This window comes from Populus alba, chromosome 15 (genome assembly GCF_005239225.2).
Source record: "Populus alba chromosome 15, ASM523922v2, whole genome shotgun sequence".
NCBI lineage: Eukaryota > Viridiplantae > Streptophyta > Magnoliopsida > Malpighiales > Salicaceae > Populus > Populus alba.
Window position 1 is genome coordinate 3,558,168 of NC_133298.1, and position 20,139 is coordinate 3,578,306.

The 20,139-nt window shown below is 31.6% G+C and overlaps 3 protein-coding genes and 1 pseudogene across 5 annotated transcripts; 1 reads left to right on the forward strand and 3 right to left on the reverse strand.

Annotated features, from left to right (window-relative positions):
• Positions 1-1,530: 1,530 nt before the first annotated feature.
• Positions 1,531-2,891, forward strand: LOC118056313 (uncharacterized; annotated as a pseudogene).
• Positions 2,892-4,598: 1,707 nt separating this feature from the next.
• On the reverse strand, positions 4,599-19,084 carry LOC118056314 (uncharacterized). 2 transcript variants are annotated; one of them, XM_035068488.2, is made up of 14 exons: positions 18,816-19,084; positions 18,520-18,585; positions 18,193-18,388; positions 17,983-18,100; positions 17,855-17,908; positions 17,593-17,669; positions 8,203-8,239; positions 7,135-7,203; positions 6,808-6,896; positions 6,631-6,718; positions 5,742-5,864; positions 5,542-5,664; positions 5,321-5,464; positions 4,599-5,214 (listed from the first exon to the last, which is right to left on the reverse strand). In XM_035068488.2, exons 1-14 carry the CDS (start codon positions 18,832-18,834, stop codon positions 4,822-4,824), a joined length of 1,596 nt encoding a protein of 531 aa, XP_034924379.1. In that variant the 5' UTR covers positions 18,835-19,084; the 3' UTR covers positions 4,599-4,821. The 2 variants fall into 2 exon arrangements, with proteins under 2 accessions (XP_034924379.1, XP_073260982.1); XM_073404881.1 differs by having other exon boundaries at positions 5,321-5,355; positions 5,574-5,664; positions 18,816-19,081.
• LOC140954628 (uncharacterized) lies at positions 8,391-10,051 on the reverse strand. Its single transcript, XM_073404884.1, has 5 exons — positions 9,630-10,051; positions 9,332-9,397; positions 8,885-9,200; positions 8,681-8,792; positions 8,391-8,604 (listed from the first exon to the last, which is right to left on the reverse strand). Exons 1-5 carry the CDS (start codon positions 9,646-9,648, stop codon positions 8,419-8,421), a joined length of 699 nt encoding a protein of 232 aa, XP_073260985.1. The 5' UTR covers positions 9,649-10,051; the 3' UTR covers positions 8,391-8,418.
• LOC140954627 (uncharacterized) lies at positions 12,172-17,573 on the reverse strand. Of its 2 annotated transcripts, XM_073404882.1 has the most exons (8): positions 17,330-17,573; positions 14,943-15,011; positions 14,404-14,492; positions 14,227-14,314; positions 13,337-13,459; positions 13,137-13,259; positions 12,916-13,056; positions 12,172-12,809 (listed from the first exon to the last, which is right to left on the reverse strand). In XM_073404882.1, exons 1-8 carry the CDS (start codon positions 17,351-17,353, stop codon positions 12,390-12,392), a joined length of 1,077 nt encoding a protein of 358 aa, XP_073260983.1. In that variant the 5' UTR covers positions 17,354-17,573; the 3' UTR covers positions 12,172-12,389. The 2 variants fall into 2 exon arrangements, with proteins under 2 accessions (XP_073260983.1, XP_073260984.1); XM_073404883.1 differs by lacking the exon at positions 13,137-13,259 and having other exon boundaries at positions 17,330-17,556.
• Positions 19,085-20,139: the final 1,055 nt, after the last annotated feature.

A 20,139-nucleotide genomic window follows, 5' to 3' on the forward strand; every position in this document is an offset into this window, starting at 1 on the left:
GGATATTCGCTCGTCTAAACCTGTTCCATACAAGAAAGTCGGACTGTATATATATATATATATATATAAGAGGATAAAATAATAATGTCATTAAAAATTACAGAAGCAACTGAAATAATTTATCATAATAATAAAAAAAAAATACAATCACAAGTTTTTTCATGAACTTAAGTATTTATTATAATACAAACTGCCTTTTTAAGTAATTATGTCCATCATGGAACTCTAGAATATATGAAATATTAGGTTGTTTTTGTTTTTTTTTATTTTTTTGAATGAAAAACAGATTAAAAAATATATTATTTTTTCAATTTTTTTTTATTAAAAAAATAAATTTACAAGCAAAAACAAAATGGAGTGCTTAATATTTTTTAAAGTCCAATGTTGATGCGAGATCAGTATCTTGATGCTACATCTCAAGGAGAGAGAGAGAGTGTGTGTGTGTGTAGTTTACTCTTGGTGCTCTCCATAGCAGCTTCTGTATATAAGAGAATTCAATTATTTTATACATATAACCAATTATTTACTCTTTCTTTCTTTGTTTTAACACTCCACACAAACTAGCGCACACTCACGATCTGCCCTTCAATTTCCTTTCCTTTTTCAATTTTATCCTCTTCCTCATTTATATCTTCATAAATTATGCTTAGATTCACTCATGAGTTGGACGATTAGCACACACCAAACACTTAGTACATTTTATATGATTGGGAGTATATTTAAGATTGTGGTAAATGTTGTTTTTTAAAATAATTTTTACTTAAATATATATTAAAATAATTTATTTATTCATTGTTTAAAATTAATTTTTGATATTAATACAACAAAACAATATAAAAACATAAAAAATAATATAAAGCTAAAAAAAATTTAAAAAATTTACAAAAACACTATACAATCATGAAGACAAACACTGTCTAGATTAGATAGCATAATTCTGAAGTGATTCCTCATTATATTGATCTAATATTAAGATTAATATTAAGATGATGTAATGCTAAGTGAGGATTTGAGCATCCATTGGCTCTACAGTCTATATCTAAATATCTTGACCAGTCTCAACAGGAGTCATTTTTTCATTTTCTTATTCAATATTCAATATACAGTAAATGAAAGTATATTATAATTATCAAACTTGTTGGGATATTAATCCTAAAAAAGATTTAAATTATTATGTTAAAACCATGAGTTGAATCAATTATTTTTTAAAAATATTATTATGTTAGTTAAAAAAATAAACTTAATATATTGGGCTGTGAATTGGATTTTGCTGGGTTAATCAACTTTTATTAAATTAATATATTTTTTAATTTAATTTTTAAATTAAACTTGAGTTAAATTTTAATTTCTGAATTCTTCGAGTCAACTTTTATAGTCAACTTGATAGCAACAACGAGTTTAATAATCAAGATATAAATACATAAACTTAAAAAGGAAAGTACTACTGAATATATTACGGGAAGTATTTGATACAGCAAATACAAATAATGCAACAAAAACCACGTCTTTTATACTAAAATAATCAGGAGAATAAAAAACAAAAAAACCCAAACTCATCAAATCCAATAAATCAATAAATATCCAGCTGCCTCCTGTCATCCTTAAAATTTCCAGAATCCACCCCTACCTCTCTCCAAGCTCCTCTGTTTCTCTCTCTAAGAAGCTTTGATTTTTCATTTTCAAGAAACACAGCAAAAACCCACCATGGATCTTGAAACAGAAGAGCTACAATTCTTTACCATACCAGAAATCTTGAAAGAATCCATTTCAATCCCAAAACAATCACCAAAAACTTTTAAACTAATCACCCTTGCTTTAATCTTTCCTTTATCTTTTGCAATCTTGGCTCACTCTCTTTTTACTCATCCTCTTTTATCACAAATTCAAGATCACCCATCAAGGCAACACACTCATCAATGGACCCTTCTTTTAGTTTTCAATTCTTTTATCTAATCTTTTTATTTGCCTTCTCTCTTTTATCAACTGCTGCTGTTGTTTTCACTGTTGCTTCTCTTTACACTTCAAAGCCTGTTTCTTTTTCCTCTACAATGTCTGCCATCCCTCGGGTTTTTAAGCGTTTGTTTATGACGTTCTTGTGGGTTTTCTCTGTTAATGTTGGTTTATTTATTCTGTTTTCTTTCTGTTCTTGGTGATTTTGATTATCGGTATTGATATTCAGAATGCCCTTTTGGTTTTGTTCTCTTTGGTGGTGATTGGTGTGCTTTTCTTGGTTGTTCATGTTTATATTACTGGACTTTGGCATTTGGCTAGTGTGGTTTCTGTTTTAGAGCCAATTTATGGATTTGCTGCTATGAAAAAGAGTTATGAGTTGTTGAAAGGGAAGATTCGTGTGGCTGGTGTTCTTGTTTTCGGGTACTTGTCTATTTGTGGATTGGTTTCTGTGATTTTTTCGACTGTTGTGGTTCATGGTGGAGATAATCATGGAGTGTTTACAAGGATTATTGTTGGTGGGTTTTTAGTTGGGGTTTTGGTGATTGTGAATTTGGTGGGATTGTTGGTGCAAAGTGTGTTTTATTACGTTTGCAAGAGCTATCATCATCAAGGGATTGATAAGACTGCCTTACATGAGCATCTTGGTGGGTATCTTGGAGAGTATGTGCCTTTGAAATCCAGCATTCAGATGGAGAATTTGGATGCTTGAGGTGGTGGAAACAGAGAGAAAGGGAGAATTGGTATCATGAGTAAGTTATTATGTATGGAGAGAGTTGGCATCATGTGTAAGTTATGTTTGTAATCAACTTTTTTAAATTTGTCTTCTTCTCTTGTAATAAAACTGGAGAAGTACTTTTTTTTTTCCTAGTTGTTTGTAATTAAACTATCAATTTAACAATGATTCTATGTTGTTAAATCTACTGGTTGTCATTGCTTAACATAGTTCCTCTTGAATTATATATTTAATGGTTGACATTGCTTTAGTTGATACTTTGTGGCATATAGTTCCGTGTTTGGGTTAATCATTTGTGTTCAGTTTATAGTCTTAATAAGAAACAGGTTATGCTTGTCTCTTTTCATGTTGAAATTTCCATCTTTTGGATTTCTTCAATAAGAAGTTTTACACTAGCTCGACTTTTTGACACTCTCGTGATTGGCTTGTTGATGATTAATGATAATTTTATATTCTTGGACACGACGAGGTTGAAAGACTTTGCAAATATTTTGTCACGCTCATTTTCATTGTTTGTAGATGTCAGTATTATGGGTTATGACTATAAAGACAGAATTAAACTTTGATTGCTTCAATAGTTTTGTGGCTTGAAAGCTGATTGATGACTGTTAGACAAACGTATAGTCTTTGGAATTGGAGTTTTTTAAATGTTTTCTCTCACGAGCCAAGATATATAAGCTTGCTTCTGTCCTCTTGTGTATTGAAGGTACATGCTAACATGCATCTTCGGTCTTATGTGGCATTATGAATAGTTGACTTAATATACCTGAACTAATATAGTGCTCTCTCTTTGGGGAACGTCATGTTCTGATATCCTATTTCTTTGTTTTGAATTCATGCATGTTTCTCAGTGACATGTTGGTTTTCCTTTCACGACTGAGCTTAGCATCTCAAAGAAACATCAATTTAGTAGATAGTAGCTTAGTAGGGCAAGTCATTCCTTCGAGTTCCATCCTAGTTTTCTTTTTGACTCATGTAGTGGATGGAAAATGTGTGTTCTAAGACTGTCTAGTTGATCATCAAAGGGTGGTGATTTTTACTACTGTGTGGTTTTTGGGAGGCTAGACACAGGTGGTCTGCTAATTCTTGAGCACTTGTCTGTTCAATATGCCTCTTTGGGTTTGGATTATCACAATCTGACCATCCCTTGTACTCTCTTTTGTTTTTATGCCTAGTAAATGATTTTATTTTCTTTGCATGTCACCTACTTCTTGGGGAGTCAAATCCCTTGTTGTGGACAGTATGAAAATATGCATGTTACTTTTTTTCTAGCAAGTGAAGGAAACATAAACAGGGATGCTAATTCTATTGCGTTTGCCTCTTTGCCTTCAATGTTTGCCGCTATCTCTATTTCTCTACAACATCTTTGAACTCCCTTTTATAGCTTGTGCTTCACAAACTCTTGTGCAAAATCGTTCCTTTTCCTAACCTGGCCGATCAAATTCATGATTCAGAAAGTCTTCTTCTCATAATTCTTCCTCCCAGTCTGTCATTGTTAGAGTAAAAGGATTTGTTAGAACACTCGTTCTCTAGATATCTTGGTGATTCATCCTAAGGTGTAAGAGATTTTACTGTCTTCTATCTCCCAAATATAAAATGAGGATGCTAAAACAACACACCTGCGCTTTACGTAGCAATGGCCAATCGTGCTAGGCCATGGGCTGTTTTTAAGCACCTATCAAACGCTATAATTTAGTGTTTGCTTTGCATGATTTTAATGTATTTTCTGCCAAATGTTTTGGTTTCCCATTTTGAAGGTGTTTTTGAACATATGAATCAAGAAGCAGCTGCTGGAGATAAAAGTATATTACCTGATTGCCACCCTCAATTGTACTTTTATCAATCTATGCTAAAAATTGGTGTTGTGAGTCAAGATTTGACATTGCAAAATGGAATACAGAGATGAAAGACATCACGTAAATAAGGAATGCACATTACACGGGCCTTCTTCTCCCTCCAGGTCATGAATGGGAAGGCCAAAAGTGTCATTTTACATAAACCTCTCTACTACACTCTAGGACGAACCACCAAGCAAAAACCTTGGAACGAAATAGAAAACACGAGAAAGAAAAATCACAGCGCATACAAATGTCCACAGTATTAGCTTTTCTCCGAAACCTTAACTAGGATGAAACTCATGGCTCGCGTCGTCTAAAACTGAGACACAACAAACAAAAAGCAAAGGCTATAGGATAAACAGAAAATTGGGTGGGATTGTTTTGGTCTCGAGACAAATAATGGTAGGCAATTATTGCAAAAACACATTGAGAGACGGATAAAAGCAATTCCACAACTTGAACAGGATTTCCAAAAAGCCAAGGTATCCAGCCCTTCCACTGCGAACTAACCCCTTCCTTTCCAACGGTGTAAGCAAGCTGAATCAAGGAGATGGCCATGACGGTGATTGACAGTATCATACCACTTAGCGCATACCGGGGTTGACGCTGCTGAGAAGACAAGTAATCAAGAACCGCAGTTGCAATCTCAAACAGAAGGTTCATAGCATAGAAGATGCTTCTCAATAGATCCTGCTCCGGGAGGGTATTATTTGATTACTAAAAATCAAGATTTGTATTTGCTTTAATTGTAATATACATAGCTATATGAAGCATTATTGAGATGGTAGATTTTGACCTTTAGATTGAATCCATCTGCCGGCCCGTTGTGTGTTGGTTGATTGTTTTTAAAATCGTCTGTAATTTCTACTACTGTCTCGTGATTTTGACCTTTAGATGGCATCAAGGGCGCAGGGGACATAACTACCCCCGAATTGCTTGCCTGGTGAATGCACCAGCTCATTGATTGGGCATGCCAAATTTACTGTTAAAAAAAAATTTCGAGAGGATAGTTTTAACCTGTCGATCGAATCCATCTGCGTGGTCATGTTCTCGTTGATTGTTATTTATATCGTCCTCGGTGTCGCGCTCACTCCTGGGCATTGAGGACACAGGAGACTTAACTGCCTCCGAATTGCTTGCCTGGTGAATGCACCAACTCATTGATTGGGCATGCCAAATTTAATGTTAAAAAAAAATTTCGAGATGGTAGTTTTAACCTGTTGATCGAATCCATCTGCCCGGTCATGTCCTCGTTGATTGTTATTTATCTCTCTCTCGATGTTGCTCTCACTCCTGAGCATAAGGGACATAAGGGATTCAACTGCCTCCGATTTGCTTGCCTGGTGAATGCACCAACACATTGATTGAGCATGTTAACGTTAATGTTAAAAGAAAAGGCCTCAACAACGGTATAGAGATCCAATACAAATGGAATCATTATCAAGGTCTGCTAAATCTCGAAACTAAATCACAAATTCATGTGCACTTGACATCTTTGAGAAACCTTGTTTTAGGTTTGGAGTATCTAGACCAGGGTTGTTGTTTCGAGCTCTTATTCATTAAAGATTTGTATCCTAAAAAAGGCTTTGAATCCTTTCAGAGAAGCTAATTTGGACAAAAACAAAGGTTTTTGTTTTCTTTTTTGTTCAGGTTTGTGCTAAGATCTCTCTAATGGAAGAATATATTGAAATGCCAAAATTGTTTACACATTCAAAAAAATATACACACAAGTCGGAGAATATGGACTACAATATAACCTTTGTTTCTATTCAAAATGGTCGTTATATATAGAATATTAAGACTTGTATGAAAAAACCACTAAATCCGAGGGATCATTTCGAGATTTGAGAGGCTCCCCCTGGCACCTCCTAGTTGTAAGGAAAAAAAACAAAAAAGAAACCTAAGATCTGACGTGCCTTAATTTGTCAATTTCATCCCAGTATGCTCTTTGCATGCAAACACATAGGAACGCTACATGCTGAAAATAACAACTATATAGGCCTAACAAGCATATCAATATGAATTGGATCGTCATGAGAACAGGGTTTTTGCAGGCAAGGGGATGGAGTATGTATAATTCTTCAGGGGAGAATAAATAAGACATACTAGTTCAAGATATGTATTGCGTTCGTGACGCAGCTTGTCCCTTGAGCATTCCGGATGCTCTTCTGTTTTTCCATCGCCAACGTCCAACCTCCAATTCCAAAGGGAAATTTGAAGCGTAGAAGAAGAACGAGAAACGAAGGCATTTATGCACAGGTTTAATAAACACTTGTTAATTACCAGTAGAAGAAAGGTTGGCCACTCCCGACAGTCATCCACTTCTGAAAGTAAAAGCTTAAATTGCGTCCAACCCGATGGCGTGGATCAATCTGTAAAATAACATTGTTTGATAAATGGTGTTAACCAAAACCTCCATGATTTTACTTATAAATTTAAATTTCATGAGGTTGAAAGAAGAAGCTTTTTGTGCTTCCTATAAGTTGATTTAGCCATATCAATTTAATTTAATCGTGAAAACACAAGGAAAGAAAGGGTACATGCCATTGAATTAAAACAGTTAACTTTAGTAGAATAATTAAGGTTTCCCACAAGAATGTATGAACTCACAACTTCCAGCCACCGTTGCAAGGCTCCTTTCCAGGTCTTCCAACCCTTCGGAAGCTCAGATATCCAATGCTGCAAAGCCAACACAAGAACAATAAATGGAAGTAAATAAAAAATCTCCTAGCAAAAGCACCTTTACATGCACAATGCTAGAGTAAAGCGTAGTGCGACAAGGAGGGTGATGCCGTGATGGTGCAGGAATTATATATACATATATATATATATATATATTATATATATATATATATATATATATGGACGCGCAGCAGAGGCTGCCATGTGCAGCCTCGGTTGGGCTGCCATCCAGACAAATTTCCTCGCCTTGTCATCCTATTCTCCGGTGCAAGCCGACGTGACCACTATATAATCGCTTGTCATCACTTATCTTTAACATCACGGTCCGGTCTAAACTATGATTTATTTTTGTTTTTTATTTTTTAAAAAAATTTAATATTAATTTTATTTGTTTGTTTTTAATTATTTTTTTTTTAAAGTTTTAAGTGTTCCCGACATAATGAGGCAGCCCGTGTCACACTATTAATGACGGTTAATTTGGTGTTAATAACCATTTTTTTTTCCTTTTTCTTTCTTTCTATCTAAATTTTCATGTTTACCTCTTAAAAATTAAAGAATAGTCCTTTAATTTGTTGGTTCTTTATAGCTAATCTCTTTGTTTTTTTTTTACTATTTTTTTTAATTTTAAATAATCTATAAAATTGACGAGTCTTTTCAATTTCAACTCTTAATTTTTTATATATTTTAAATTTAGTTATCATTCTTTGGTTTATTTTTTTTTTTTTTGTTTTGAGTCATTTTTTTAAATTGACTTTGTTTTTTTTGATTTTATTTTCCTTTGCTTTTTTCCTTTTATCAATTTTAATCTATGTTTTTTTATTGTTAATTTTGTATCATTTTTTAAAATTGGTTTTGTTTTTGATTTAAACCCTAATCTTTCAAATTTCATCTCCTTTTTTCATTGTTATTTAATTACAATTATAGGCTCAATAACGAGTCTTCTCATTAATTTTTTAAATATACATAACTTATCCAAAAAAGAGAAGAAAAAAAAACCTGAGTTGATGATGTCATATATGAGTCAAACTTCCAACTACAAGAACAAAAATCTCAAATGAATGGAACTTCCAGATAAAAATTCAAGCTTGAGATTATAGTATTGAAAGAAGGTAAATTAATTTATTTATATCACTTAATTTTAATGCATAAATATATTTCTGGTTTTTATGATGCATGTTAATTACCTCCCCAAGAAACATTGATCGCCCCAGATCAGATAAAAAAATGTGAATTCCAAGAATAACGAAGTCGTGGATCAATCTGTAAAAAGAATACGAACTGAGAATAACACGTACAGTGCTGAATATATAGATGAATTGAAACATAGAAGTTTGCATGCTGGCTTACAGTTTCCCAACAATGTAGTAGGGCCAGTTGATCTCTGGATAGATTACCATACTGGAAGCTCAAGAAAAGTATTTTGTAAGTACAGCCAGACTCCATTTTTAAACAGTGGACAAAGCAAATCAAGTACCTTCTCAACTCTTGTTTCTGCCCATTTCAAGAGTGACACGATATGTTTTTCACTCTCGATGTTTACATCTGCAACTTTACCCGTATTCGGGGTATGAGACAGGGTCGTTTGCCTGCAAAAAGTTCACACTTCAAGTGAATAAAAGAACTCCCATCTCACATAACAATCACAAGAGAACATAGATCATATCTACAAGACACAAACCATAGTAACTCAGCCGCAATTATACTGTCTGCTAGGTTTCGTCTGGTCCGAAAACCTCTGTAGTGTTTTTGAATCCTAATTGCGGCAGCTTTACTGACTGCTAGGATTCGTCTGGTCCGAAAACCTCTGTAGTGTTTTTGAATCCTAGTTGCGGCAGCTTTACTGACTGCTAGGATTCGTCTGGTCCGAAAACCTCTGTAGTGTTTTTGAATCCTAGTTGCGGCAGCTTTACTGACTGCTAGGATTCGTCTGGTCCGAAAACCTCTGTAGTGTTTTTGAATCCTAGTTGCGGCAGCGTGACTCCAGGAATAAGTCGCTGTTTTAGAGAGTAGTAATGCCCGTTATGCTTTTTGTTAGACAATTGAATTTAGCGCTAATAAAAATTATTTGGCAAATGTGTGTGTAGCTGATTTTCTTAAAAGTAAATTACATAAACGAAGAATTTACCGCTAATTTCTGTTTTTTCTTGGTAGCTGCTTTTACCATTGACGATTAAAGTATCGTCTACAGTTTCTGCATCATCAGAAATCAACAATAAATGAATGGACATGAGCGGATATAACAAAAATTGTCAAAACTGTGTGTGTGTGTGTATTATTTGGATAATATATAGCCCTTCATTGCCAAAAACGTATTGAGGTAGCTAGATCCATCGCCAACAGGAAAGCAGAAAAACAGCCAAGACATCATCATATTTTTCTTTATTCGAGAATCTGAATCTTATTTGGAATGGAAAGGAAAGAACCAGATGCAACGCTCTCCATGTCTTCTTTTCTCTTCCCTTAGCAACCTAAACTCTTGGAAAGTTAGGAGTAATGCCGACCCAGTTATTATGAAGGTTCAACTCTTACCACCCAAAAATAAATAATACAGAAGGAAGGAGCTGAGAAAGAACGCGTAACCATGGAAAATTTTACGAGCCCTTCAAAGTCTAAAAAGGACTGGCCTTTCACGGACCAAATAGTGAAAAAATAATCAAAACAAAAGGAAAGAGTCGAGCAATTCATGTCCCTTATGAAGAAAAAAAATAATGCAAGAAGACTAACACAGTGGAGGACAATTACAAGAAAGGAAGTCGATGAACAAAAAAGACTGGACTTTAACCAGCCCGAAATTGAAATAATAAACAAAACGGAAAAAAAAAAGAGTTGGTCGTTGGATATAGTTTAATTAGTTAGGTTTTGGGTTTATTTTTTAAAAAAATATTAATTTAAATTTTATAAATTTTAGATTAATTAAAAGCATTATTAATTTTAGTATTTTAAAAAAATTAATTGACATACATATACATTATTTTGGATATTTACAATTAAAAAAATAATAAAAAGAAAGAAGAATGCAAGAAGACTGACAGAGTGAAGGACGAGTAAAAGCAACCACGTGTAAAACAAGACTGCTTTTTTACCGATTGAAAATTGAAAGAATAATAACAAGACGACGAGGGGGACGCACGCCTGTTGATCAGAGAACTTTTGGTCGTGTGGTCACAGAGCGGTGAGTACACATATAATGCGTGGTGTTTATGATTGCTGCTTTGTCACGCAAGACATATGCTAAATATTTGACTGTTTTGATGCGGATTAGATTTAAAAAAAAAAAAAAAAAAAAAAACTATATCCACAAGTTTTTTCAATATATTTTTAAAATTAAAAATTTTTCAGTAATATATATATATATATATATAATCAAATAAATCAAGAACTATATATTAATACATAAAAAAACCATAAATAATAACTAAACATAAAATTAGAAAAAATGAAAGACATGTGTAGATCAAGATATTTAATCTTGTATGATGGATGTTTATGTTGTTATGTTTGCTAAATTTATTTATTTAAATAATTTTTTTATTCAATCAAATTATAATAGAAATAGAGATACAAATTAAATTGATTGAATAAAATAAAAATAAAAAAACACTATTCAAGGTTGCACAATGCACATATTATAAATATTATCTAAAAAGAAAAAAAATATTTTCAAAAATAAAGTTTATCTATACAAAAGAAAAAAAAATTATAGATGAATAAAAAAAACTCTTTAGAATTTAAATGCATGACAAAAAAATACATGTCATTTAAAATATGATCTCTAAATAAAATGAAAGAAAAAAAGGGTATTAATCTACATATAAATAAAAAAAACAAAGAAAATAAATCATTAAAAAAAATAATTTAGAAAAAAAATATTTAATCTCGTAGGACGAGACATTTATACGGTTATGTTTGCTAAATTTATTTATTAAGATAATTTTTTTTATTCATTCCAACGATAATATAAATAGAGACATAGATTAAATTGATTTTAATAAAATAAAATGAGAAAAATTATTATTCAATGTTACACATATTAGAAATATTAGTTGAAAAGAAAATTTTTACATTTTTAAAAATTCTATACAAAAGATAAAAAAAAATTATAGATAAATTAAAAACTATTCTTCAAAATTTAGATGCATAACCAAAAAAAATTTTTGTTATTTAAAAGATGTTCTCTAAATAAAATCAAATCTAACATATAAAAAAAAAATTGAAAGATGATGAAAATTAAAATAATAATGATTACAATTTTATAAATTATTTCAAATAAAATAAATAACAATATAAAGAATAATGACCAAATTTGATAGATAAAAAATTTCAATTTAAAAAATGATAAGAGAAAAATAAAATAACAATCATAAAAATAAGAACAAAAAAAAATTAAATTAAATCAAATTTTAGTGATGAAATTAAAAAAAAAATCAAAACAAAATATATAGCGATCAGAAGTTTGAAGATCAAATTTAATATAATCAACAACTAATATATATGACATTTTTAAATTTTTCACAATTTCTAAAAAGTGTTTTCTACTCAAAATAAAAGAAAAATACTTTCCTGAAAACCAACAAATATGAAAGTTTGGAAAGTGACTTTTAAAAATCCACTTTTCATAAAACAAATGGGGCTTTAGTTTCAACATATCTTTTTAAAATGCATTTTAATTAAAAAAAATTTAAATAATATATTTTTTTATGTATTTTCTACCAAATGTTTTGCATGATTTTTTATGTAGTTTCAGCGTATCTTTTTAAAATGCTATAATTTAGTTTTTGCTTTGCATGATTTTAATGTATTTTCTGCCAAATGTTTTGGTTTTCCATTTTGAAGGTGTTTTTGAACATATGAATCAAGAAGCAGCTGACGGAGATAAAGGTGTGTTGCCTGATTGCCACCCTCAATTGTACTTCTATCAATCTATGCTCAAAATTGGTGTTGTGAGTCAAGATTTGATGGAATACAGAGATGAAAGACATCACGTAAATAAGGAATGCACACTACACGGGCCTTCTTCTCCCTCCAGGTCATGAATGGGAAGGCCGAAATTGTCATTTTACATCAACCTCTCTATTACAGTCTAGGACCTCGGAACGAAATAGAAAACAGAAGAAAGAAAAATCACAACGCATACAAATGTCCACATTATTAGCTTTTCTTCGAAACCTTAACTAGGATGAAACTCATGGCTCGCGTCGTCTAAAACTGAGACACGACGAACCAAAAGCAAAGGCTACAGGATAAATACAAAATTGAGCGGGATTGTTTTGGTCTCGAGACAAATAATGGTAGGCAATTATTGCAGAAACACATTGAGAGACGGAGAAAAACAATTCCCCAACTTGTACAAGATTTCCAAAAGGCTTGTTAGATGGAGCTGGATGATAAAACCAAGGTATCCAGCCATTCCACAGCAAACTAACCCCTTCCTTTCCACCGATGTAAGCAAGCTGAATCAAGGTGATGGCCATGACAGTGATTGACAGTATCATACCACTTAGCGCATACCGGGGTTGACGCTGCTGAGAAGACAAGTAATCAAGAACTGCAGTTGCAATCTCAAACAGAAGGTTCATAGTATAGAAGATTCTTCTCCATAGATCCTGCTCCGGGAGGGTATTATTTGATTACTAAAAATCAAGATTTGTATTTGCTTTAATTGTAATATACATAGCTATATGAAGCAATATTGAGATGGTAGATTTTGACCTTTAGATTGAATCCATCTGCCGGTCCGTTGTGAGGTCGTTGATTGTTATTTATATCGTCTTCAACTCTTATTATTGTGCTGGATCTGTGTCTCCTGAGCACGAAGGACGCAGGAGATTCAACTGCCTCCGAGTTGCTTGCCTGGTGAATGCATCAATACGTTAATTGGGCATGCCAATGTTAATGGTAAAAAACAATTCAAGATGATATATAGTTTTAACCTGTTGATCAAATCCATCTGCCCGGTCAGGTTCTCGTTGATTGTTATTTATATATTTCTTGGTGTCGCTCTCACTCCTGAGTAACAAGGGCGCAGGGGGTTCAACTACCTCCGAACTGCTTGCCTGGTGAATGCACCAACACGTTAATTGGGAATGCCAAATTTAATGTTAAAAAACAATTTCGAGATGGTAGTTTTAACCTGTTGATTGAATCCATCTGCCCGGCCATGCTCTCGTTGATTGTTATTTATATCTTTCTCGGTGTTGCTCACACTCCTGAGCACAAGGGACATAATGGATTCAACTACCTTCGATTTGCTTACCTGGCGAATGCACCAACACATTGATTGAGCATGTTAACGTTAATGCCAAAAGAAAAGCCCCGACAACGGTATAGAGATCCAATACAAATGGAATCATTATCAAGGTCTGCTAAATCTCGAAACTAAATCATAAATTCATGTGCACTTGACATCTTCGAGAAACCTAGTTTTAGGTTTGGATTATCTAGACCAGGGTCGTTGTTTCGAGCTCTTATTCATTAGAGTTTTGTATCCTAAAAAAGGCTTTGAATCCTTTCAGAGAAGCTAATTGGGACAAAAACAAAGGTTTTTTTCTTTTTTCTTTTTTGTTCAGGTTTGTGCTAAGATCTCTCTAATGGAAGAATATATTGAAATGCCAAAATTGTTTACACATTCAAATAAATATACACAGTAGTCGTAGAATATGGACTACAATATAGCCTTTGTTTCTATTCAAAATGGACGTTATATATAGAATATTAAGACTTGTAAGAAAAAATCACTAAATCCGAGGGATCATTTCGAGATTTGAGAGGCTCCCATTGGCACCTCCTAGTTGTAAGGGAAAAAAAAAACCAATCCTAAGATCTGACGTGCCTTTGTCCATTTCATCCCAGTATGCTCTTTTCATGCAAGCATGTAGAAACGCTACATGCTGAAAATAACAACTATATAGGCCTAACAAAGCATATCAATATATATGAATTGGATAGGCATGAGAACAGGGTTTTTGCAGGCAAGGGGATGGAGTATATATAATTCTTCAGGAGAGGGTAAATAAGACATACTAGTTCAAGATATGTATTGCGTTCGTGACGCAGCTTTTCCCTTGAGCATTCCGGATGCTCTTCTGTTTTTCCATCGCCAACGTCCAACCTCCAATTCCAAAGGGAAATTTGAAGCGTAGAAGAAGAACGAGAAACGAAGGCATTTATGCACAGGTTTAATAAACACTTGTTAATTACCAGTAGAAGAAAGGTTGGCCACTCCCGACAGTCATCCACTTCTGAAAGTAAAAGCTTAAATTGCGTCCAACCCGATGGCGTGGATCAATCTGTAAAATAACATTGTTTGATAAATGGTGTTAACCAAAACCTCCATGATTTTACTTATAAATTTAAATTTCATGAGGTTGAAAGAAGAATAGCGTGTTTGGCAGTGTGGTAGCAGTTGCTTTTCAAATAGCTTTTCGTACCGAAAAGCATGCAAATGATGTTTTTTCATTTTTTAAAAATTATTTTTGACATCAGCACATCAAAACGATTCAGAAAGTACAACCGTCACTCAATTTTAGTAAAAAAAAATTTAAAATTTTTACAAAACGCCGGTTTGGCAGCAATGCCAAACGGGCTCGAAGCTTTTTGTGCTTCCTATAAGTTGATTTAGCCATATCAATTTAATTTAATCGTGAAAACACAAGGAAAGAAAGGGTACATTCCATGGAATTAAAACAGTTAACTTTAGTAGAATAATTAAGGTTTTCCACAAGAATGTATGAACTCACAACTTCCAGCCAACGTTGCAAGGCTCCTTCCCAGGTGGTCCAAGCCTTCGTAAGCTCAGATATCCAATGCTGCAAAGCCAACACAAGAACAATAAATGAAAGTAAATAAAAAGTATCCTAGCAAAAGCACCTTTACACAATGCTAGAGTAAAGCGTAGTGCGACAAGGAGGGTGATGGTGCAGGAATTTTATATATCTATATGGACGCGCAGCAGAGGCTGTCTTGTGCAGCCTCGGTTGGGCTGCCATCCTGCCAAGTTTCCTAGCCTTATCATCCTAATCTCCGGTGCAAGCCGACGTTACCACCATTCGGTTGTTTTTCAGATAATTTTTTATATTAAAATATATATTAATAATATTTTTTATTTTTTAAAAATTATTTTTAACATCAGTACATCAAAACAATTCAAAAACTACAAACCACATTAAATTTTAACAACAAAAAACTTTTGAATTTTTTTAAAAATACGGTTTCAACAGCGTTTCCAAACACTACCTATATATCATCGCTTGTCATCACTTATCTTTAACATCACGGTCCGGTCTAACTATGATTTATTTTTGTTTTTATATTTTAAAAAAAATTCAATTTTTATTTTATTTTTTTTGTTTAGAATTATTTTTTTATTTTTATATTTTAATATCAAAAATATATTTTTAATTTATTTCTGAACAAAAAATATTTTAAAACATAATCATTAAAAACAATTTACTTTCGTGCAACAACAAACTACTGTTTACGGCGGCGGAGGTGCCTTCCAATCACACAAAAAAATGATAATAAATTTAGTTTTCATTCTTTTGATTGTTATTTTTTTGTTTCGAGTCATTTTTAAATTGACTTTGTTTTGCAATTTCACCCTCCTTTGTTTTTTTTTCTTATCAAATTTAATCTATGTTTTTTTTTATTGCTAATTTTTCTGCATTGAAAAGTTTTTATTTGGGATCATTTTTTAGATTGGTTTGTTTTATGATTTCACCCTACTTTGTTTTTTTTTTTTTCATTAAATTTAATCAATATTCTTTTGATTGTTGATTGTTTTTGCTTTGACAAGTTTTTAAAATTTTTTATTTTTAAATTGGCTCATAATAAATTTTTTTGATTGGACCCGGACCTAAGATTTCACAGGTTGTGATTTTTTAAAATTTGACCAGGTTTAGAATGTTTGCTTGAGTTCCTTGGTTTTTACATATGTTTTTTTTTTTCATTTTCAACTCCTATGATTTGTTTAGTCTTTAAAATCTAGTTCTTATTACTTTAATAGCTATTTATTTTATTTGTGATCTTTTTTATATTTTTTTCATTAAATTATATCCTCCTTAAGTATTTTTCTATCAAATTTTATTTTCATTCTTTTTTGCAATTTTTTATTATTAGTTTTTTTTATTGATCTCATCCTTCAAAATTAAACTAGTTGAGAACTAGAGTACTTCTTGATTAAATCTAGGTAAAAACTTTCATGAGATGTTACTTTTAGAGATTAGATCATGTTTAAGATATTTGTTGGGTTTGCTTGGTTTTATATATATATATATATATATATATATATATATATATATAATATATATATATATATATATATATATATATTATATATTTTGATGTTTTCTTATTTTTTTCATCTTTTTTTTATAAAAAAAACTTTTGTTATGTTTTTTTTTAGTTTGATTCTATTGGGTTAATTAGCCCTCTATATTTTTTTTCACCTGCTACTAATTTTTAATCTATAAATAATATATTATATTTCAAATGATTTTCAATTTCACCCCTTATAATTTCTTAATCTTTAAATTTTTGTCTTAATTCTTTTAATTACAATTTATTTCGTTTGGAATCATTTTTTTTTTTTAAGTTTCATCTTCTTGTTTTTTTTCATGTCTATTTTTATCCTTATTTTTTTAGTTGTTATATATATATATATATATATATATATATATATATATATATATTATTTTACTCTTCAAAATTAAATTTAAATTTGTTGAGAGTTAAATTTTTTTTATTGAACCCAAGTTCAGGATTTCTTAAGTGACTGGTCTTAAAAAATTAAACCAAATTTAGGAGGTTTGTTAATTTTGAGTTTGCCAAATTTTTTCTTCTCATTTTTTAAGCTTATGTTTTCTTATTTTTAACTTTTTGTTTTTTGTTTTTGGTGTTTTGGGTTTGCCTCCTATGAGTTTTTTTAATTTCACTCTCTATGATTTTTTTAATTTATAAATATTATATTAAATTACAAATATTTTACATTTTAATTTTTTTAATCTTTCAAATTTTATCTCCTTTTTTTCGTTGTTATTTAATTACAATTATAGGCTCAATAACGAGTCTTCTCATACATTTTTTAAAATATACATAACTTATCCAAAAAAGAGAAGAAAAAAAAAACCTGGGTTGATGATTTCGTATCCATTCTTAGTTCAACAGAGGTTGGCTTTCCAGTAGTGAATAATGATTTTCCTGATCTCTTTAGAGCACGAATTTTATTTGAGTCAAAACTTCCAACTACAAGAAGCAAAATCTCAAATGAATGGAACTTCTAGATAAAAATTCAAGCTTGAGATTATAGTATTGAAAGAAGGTAAATTAATTTATTTATATCACTTAATTTTAATGCATAAATATATTTCTGGTTTTTATGATGCATTTTACCTCCCTAAGAAACATTGATCGCCCCAGATCAGATAAAAAAAATGTGAATTCCAAGAATAACGACGTCGTGGATCAATCTGTAAGGAAAAAAAAACATAGAGTTAATCTGTAAAGTAGTGGATCAATTAATCTTATTTGATACAATAATTTAATAAGTGCGAGGTTTAATTAACACAAGGATTAAATTGACGAATTGAGAATAACACGTACAGTGCTGAATATATAAATGTATTGAAACATAGAAGTTTGCATGTTGGCTTACAGTTTCCCAACAATGTAGTAGGGCCAGTTGATCTCTGGATAGATGTTTACCATACTGGAAGCTCAAGAAAAGTATATTGTAAGTACAACCAGACTCCATTTTTAAGCAGTGGAGAGCAAATCAAGTACCTTCTCAAGTCTTGTTCCTGCCCATTTCATGAGTGACTCGATATGTTTTACACTATCGATGCTTACTTCTATTGAAAAATATTTACCCCCTTTATGGGTTTGAGACAGGGTCGTTCGCCTACAAAAAGTTCACACTGCAAGTGAATAAAAGAGCTCGCATCTCACAGAACAATCACATGAAAACATGGATCATATATACAAGACACAAACCATAGCACCTCAGCCGCAATTATACTGTCTGCTAGGTTTCGTCTGGTCCGAAAACCTCTGTAGTGTTTTTGAATCCTAGTTGCGGCAGCTTTACTGACTGCTAGGATTCGTCTGGTCCGAAAACCTCTGTAGTGTTTTTGAATCCTAGTTGCGGCAGCGTGATCTCTTTCAGGGCTGTGGCTCCAGGAATAAGTCGCTGTTTTAGAGAGTAGTAATGCCCGTTATGCTTTTTGTTAGACAATTGAATTTAGCGCTAATAAAAATTATTTGGCAAATGTGTGTGTAGCTGATTTTCTTAAAAGTAAATTACATAAACGGAGAATTTACCGCTAATTTCTGTTTTTTCTTGGGAGCTGCTTTTACCATTGACGATTAAAGTATCGTCTACAGTTTCTGCATCATCAGAAATCAACAATAAATGGATATAAGATAGATATAACAAAAATTGTCAAAACTCTGTGTGTGTGTGTGTATTATTTGGATAATATATAGCCCGTCGTTGCCAAAAACGTATTGAGGTAGCTAGATCCATCGCCAACAGGAAAGCAGAAAACAGCCAAGACATCATCATATTTTTCTTTATTGGAGAATCTGAATCTTATTTGAAATGGAAAGGAAAGAACCAGATGCAACGCTCTCCATGTCTTCTTTTCTCCTCCCTTAGTAACCTAAACTTTTGGAATGTTAGGAGCAATGCCGACCCAGTTTATTATGAAGGCTCAACTTTTACCACCCAAGTATAAATAATACAGAAGGAAAGAGCTGAGAAAGAACGCGTAACCATAGAAAATTTTACGAGCCCTTCAAAGTCAAAAAAGGACTGGCCTTTCACGGACCAAATTTTGAAAAAATAATCAAAACAAAAAGAAAGAGTCGAGCAATTCATGTCCCTTATGAAGAAAAAAAATAGTGCAAGAAGACTAACACAGTGGACTGTGGAGGACACTTACAAGAAAGGAAGTCAATGAATAAAAAAAGACTGGACTTTAACCAGCCCGAAATTAAAATAATAAACAAAACAGAAAGAAAAAGTTGGTCGTGGAAAATAGTTTAATTAGTGAGGTTTTGGATTTATTTTTAAAAAATTATTAGTTTGACTTTTATAAATTTTAGAGTAATTAAAAGTTTATATAATTATTAATTTTAATATTTTAAAAAATTAATGGAGATATATATAAATTATTTTGAATATTTATAATTAAAACAATAATATAAAGAAAGCAGAATACAAGAAGACAGACACAGTGAATGACGCGTAAAAGCAAAAACGTTAAAAAAAAAGACTGCCTTTACCGATTGAAAATTGAAAGAATAATAACAAGACGACGAGGGGGGGACGCACGCCTGTTGATCAGAGAACTTTTGGTCATGTTGTCACAGAGCGGTGACTACACATATAATGTGTGGTGTTTATGATTGCTGCTTTGTCACGCAAGGCATATGCTAGATATTTGCGGATTAGACTTCAAAAAAAAAAAAAAAAACTATATCCACAAGTTTTTTCAATATGTTTTTTAAAATTAAAAAAAGTTTCAGTAAAAATAAAAAAAATTATATATATAATCAAATAAATCAAAAACTATCTATATTAATAAATAAAAAAAAGATATAGATCAATATATTTAATCTCGCAAAACGAGATATTTACGTGGTTATATTTGATAAATTTTTTTATTAAAATAATTTTTTTATTCAATCAAATTATAATAGAAATAAAGACACAAATTAAATTGATTGAATAAAATGAAAAGAAAAAAAAAATATTTTTTCAAGGTTGCACGTATTATAAATATTATCTAAAAAGAAAAAAAAATTCAAAAAAAAAATTTATTTATACAAAAGCAAAAAATATATATATATATCAATAAAAAAAACTCTTCGGAATTTAAATTAATGATAAAAAAAATACATTTCATTTAAAATATGATTTTTAAACAAAATGAAAGA

What these genes read in the sequence shown, in the direction of transcription:
- LOC140954628 (XM_073404884.1), bottom strand. An exon ending in AGAAAAAACAGAAATTAGCG is followed by an intron (nt 9,201 to 9,331) that starts GTAAATTCTTCG and finishes TCTCTAAAACAG; the next exon opens with CGACTTATTCCTGGAGTCAC. An exon ending in ATTGCGGCTGAGTTACTATG is followed by an intron (nt 8,793 to 8,884) that starts GTTTGTGTCTTG and finishes AACTTTTTGCAG; the next exon opens with GCAAACGACCCTGTCTCATA.
- LOC118056314 (XM_035068488.2), bottom strand. An exon ending in AGAAAAAACAGAAATTAGCG is followed by an intron (nt 18,389 to 18,519) that starts GTAAATTCTCCG and finishes TCTCTAAAACAG; the next exon opens with CGACTTATTCCTGGAGCCAC. An exon ending in GGCCAACCTTTCTTCTACTG is followed by an intron (nt 6,719 to 6,807) that starts GTAATTAACAAG and finishes TTGGAATTGGAG; the next exon opens with GTTGGACGTTGGCGATGGAA.
- LOC140954627 (XM_073404882.1), bottom strand. Translation starts at nt 17,353, where the DNA reads ATGGATACGAAATCATCAACCCAG. An exon ending in ATACGAAATCATCAACCCAG is followed by an intron (nt 15,012 to 17,329) that starts GTTTTTTTTTTC and finishes TTGGCTTTGCAG; the next exon opens with CATTGGATATCTGAGCTTAC. An exon ending in CAGATGGATTCAATCAACAG is followed by an intron (nt 13,260 to 13,336) that starts GTTAAAACTACC and finishes TGCATTCACCAG; the next exon opens with GCAAGCAGTTCGGAGGTAGT.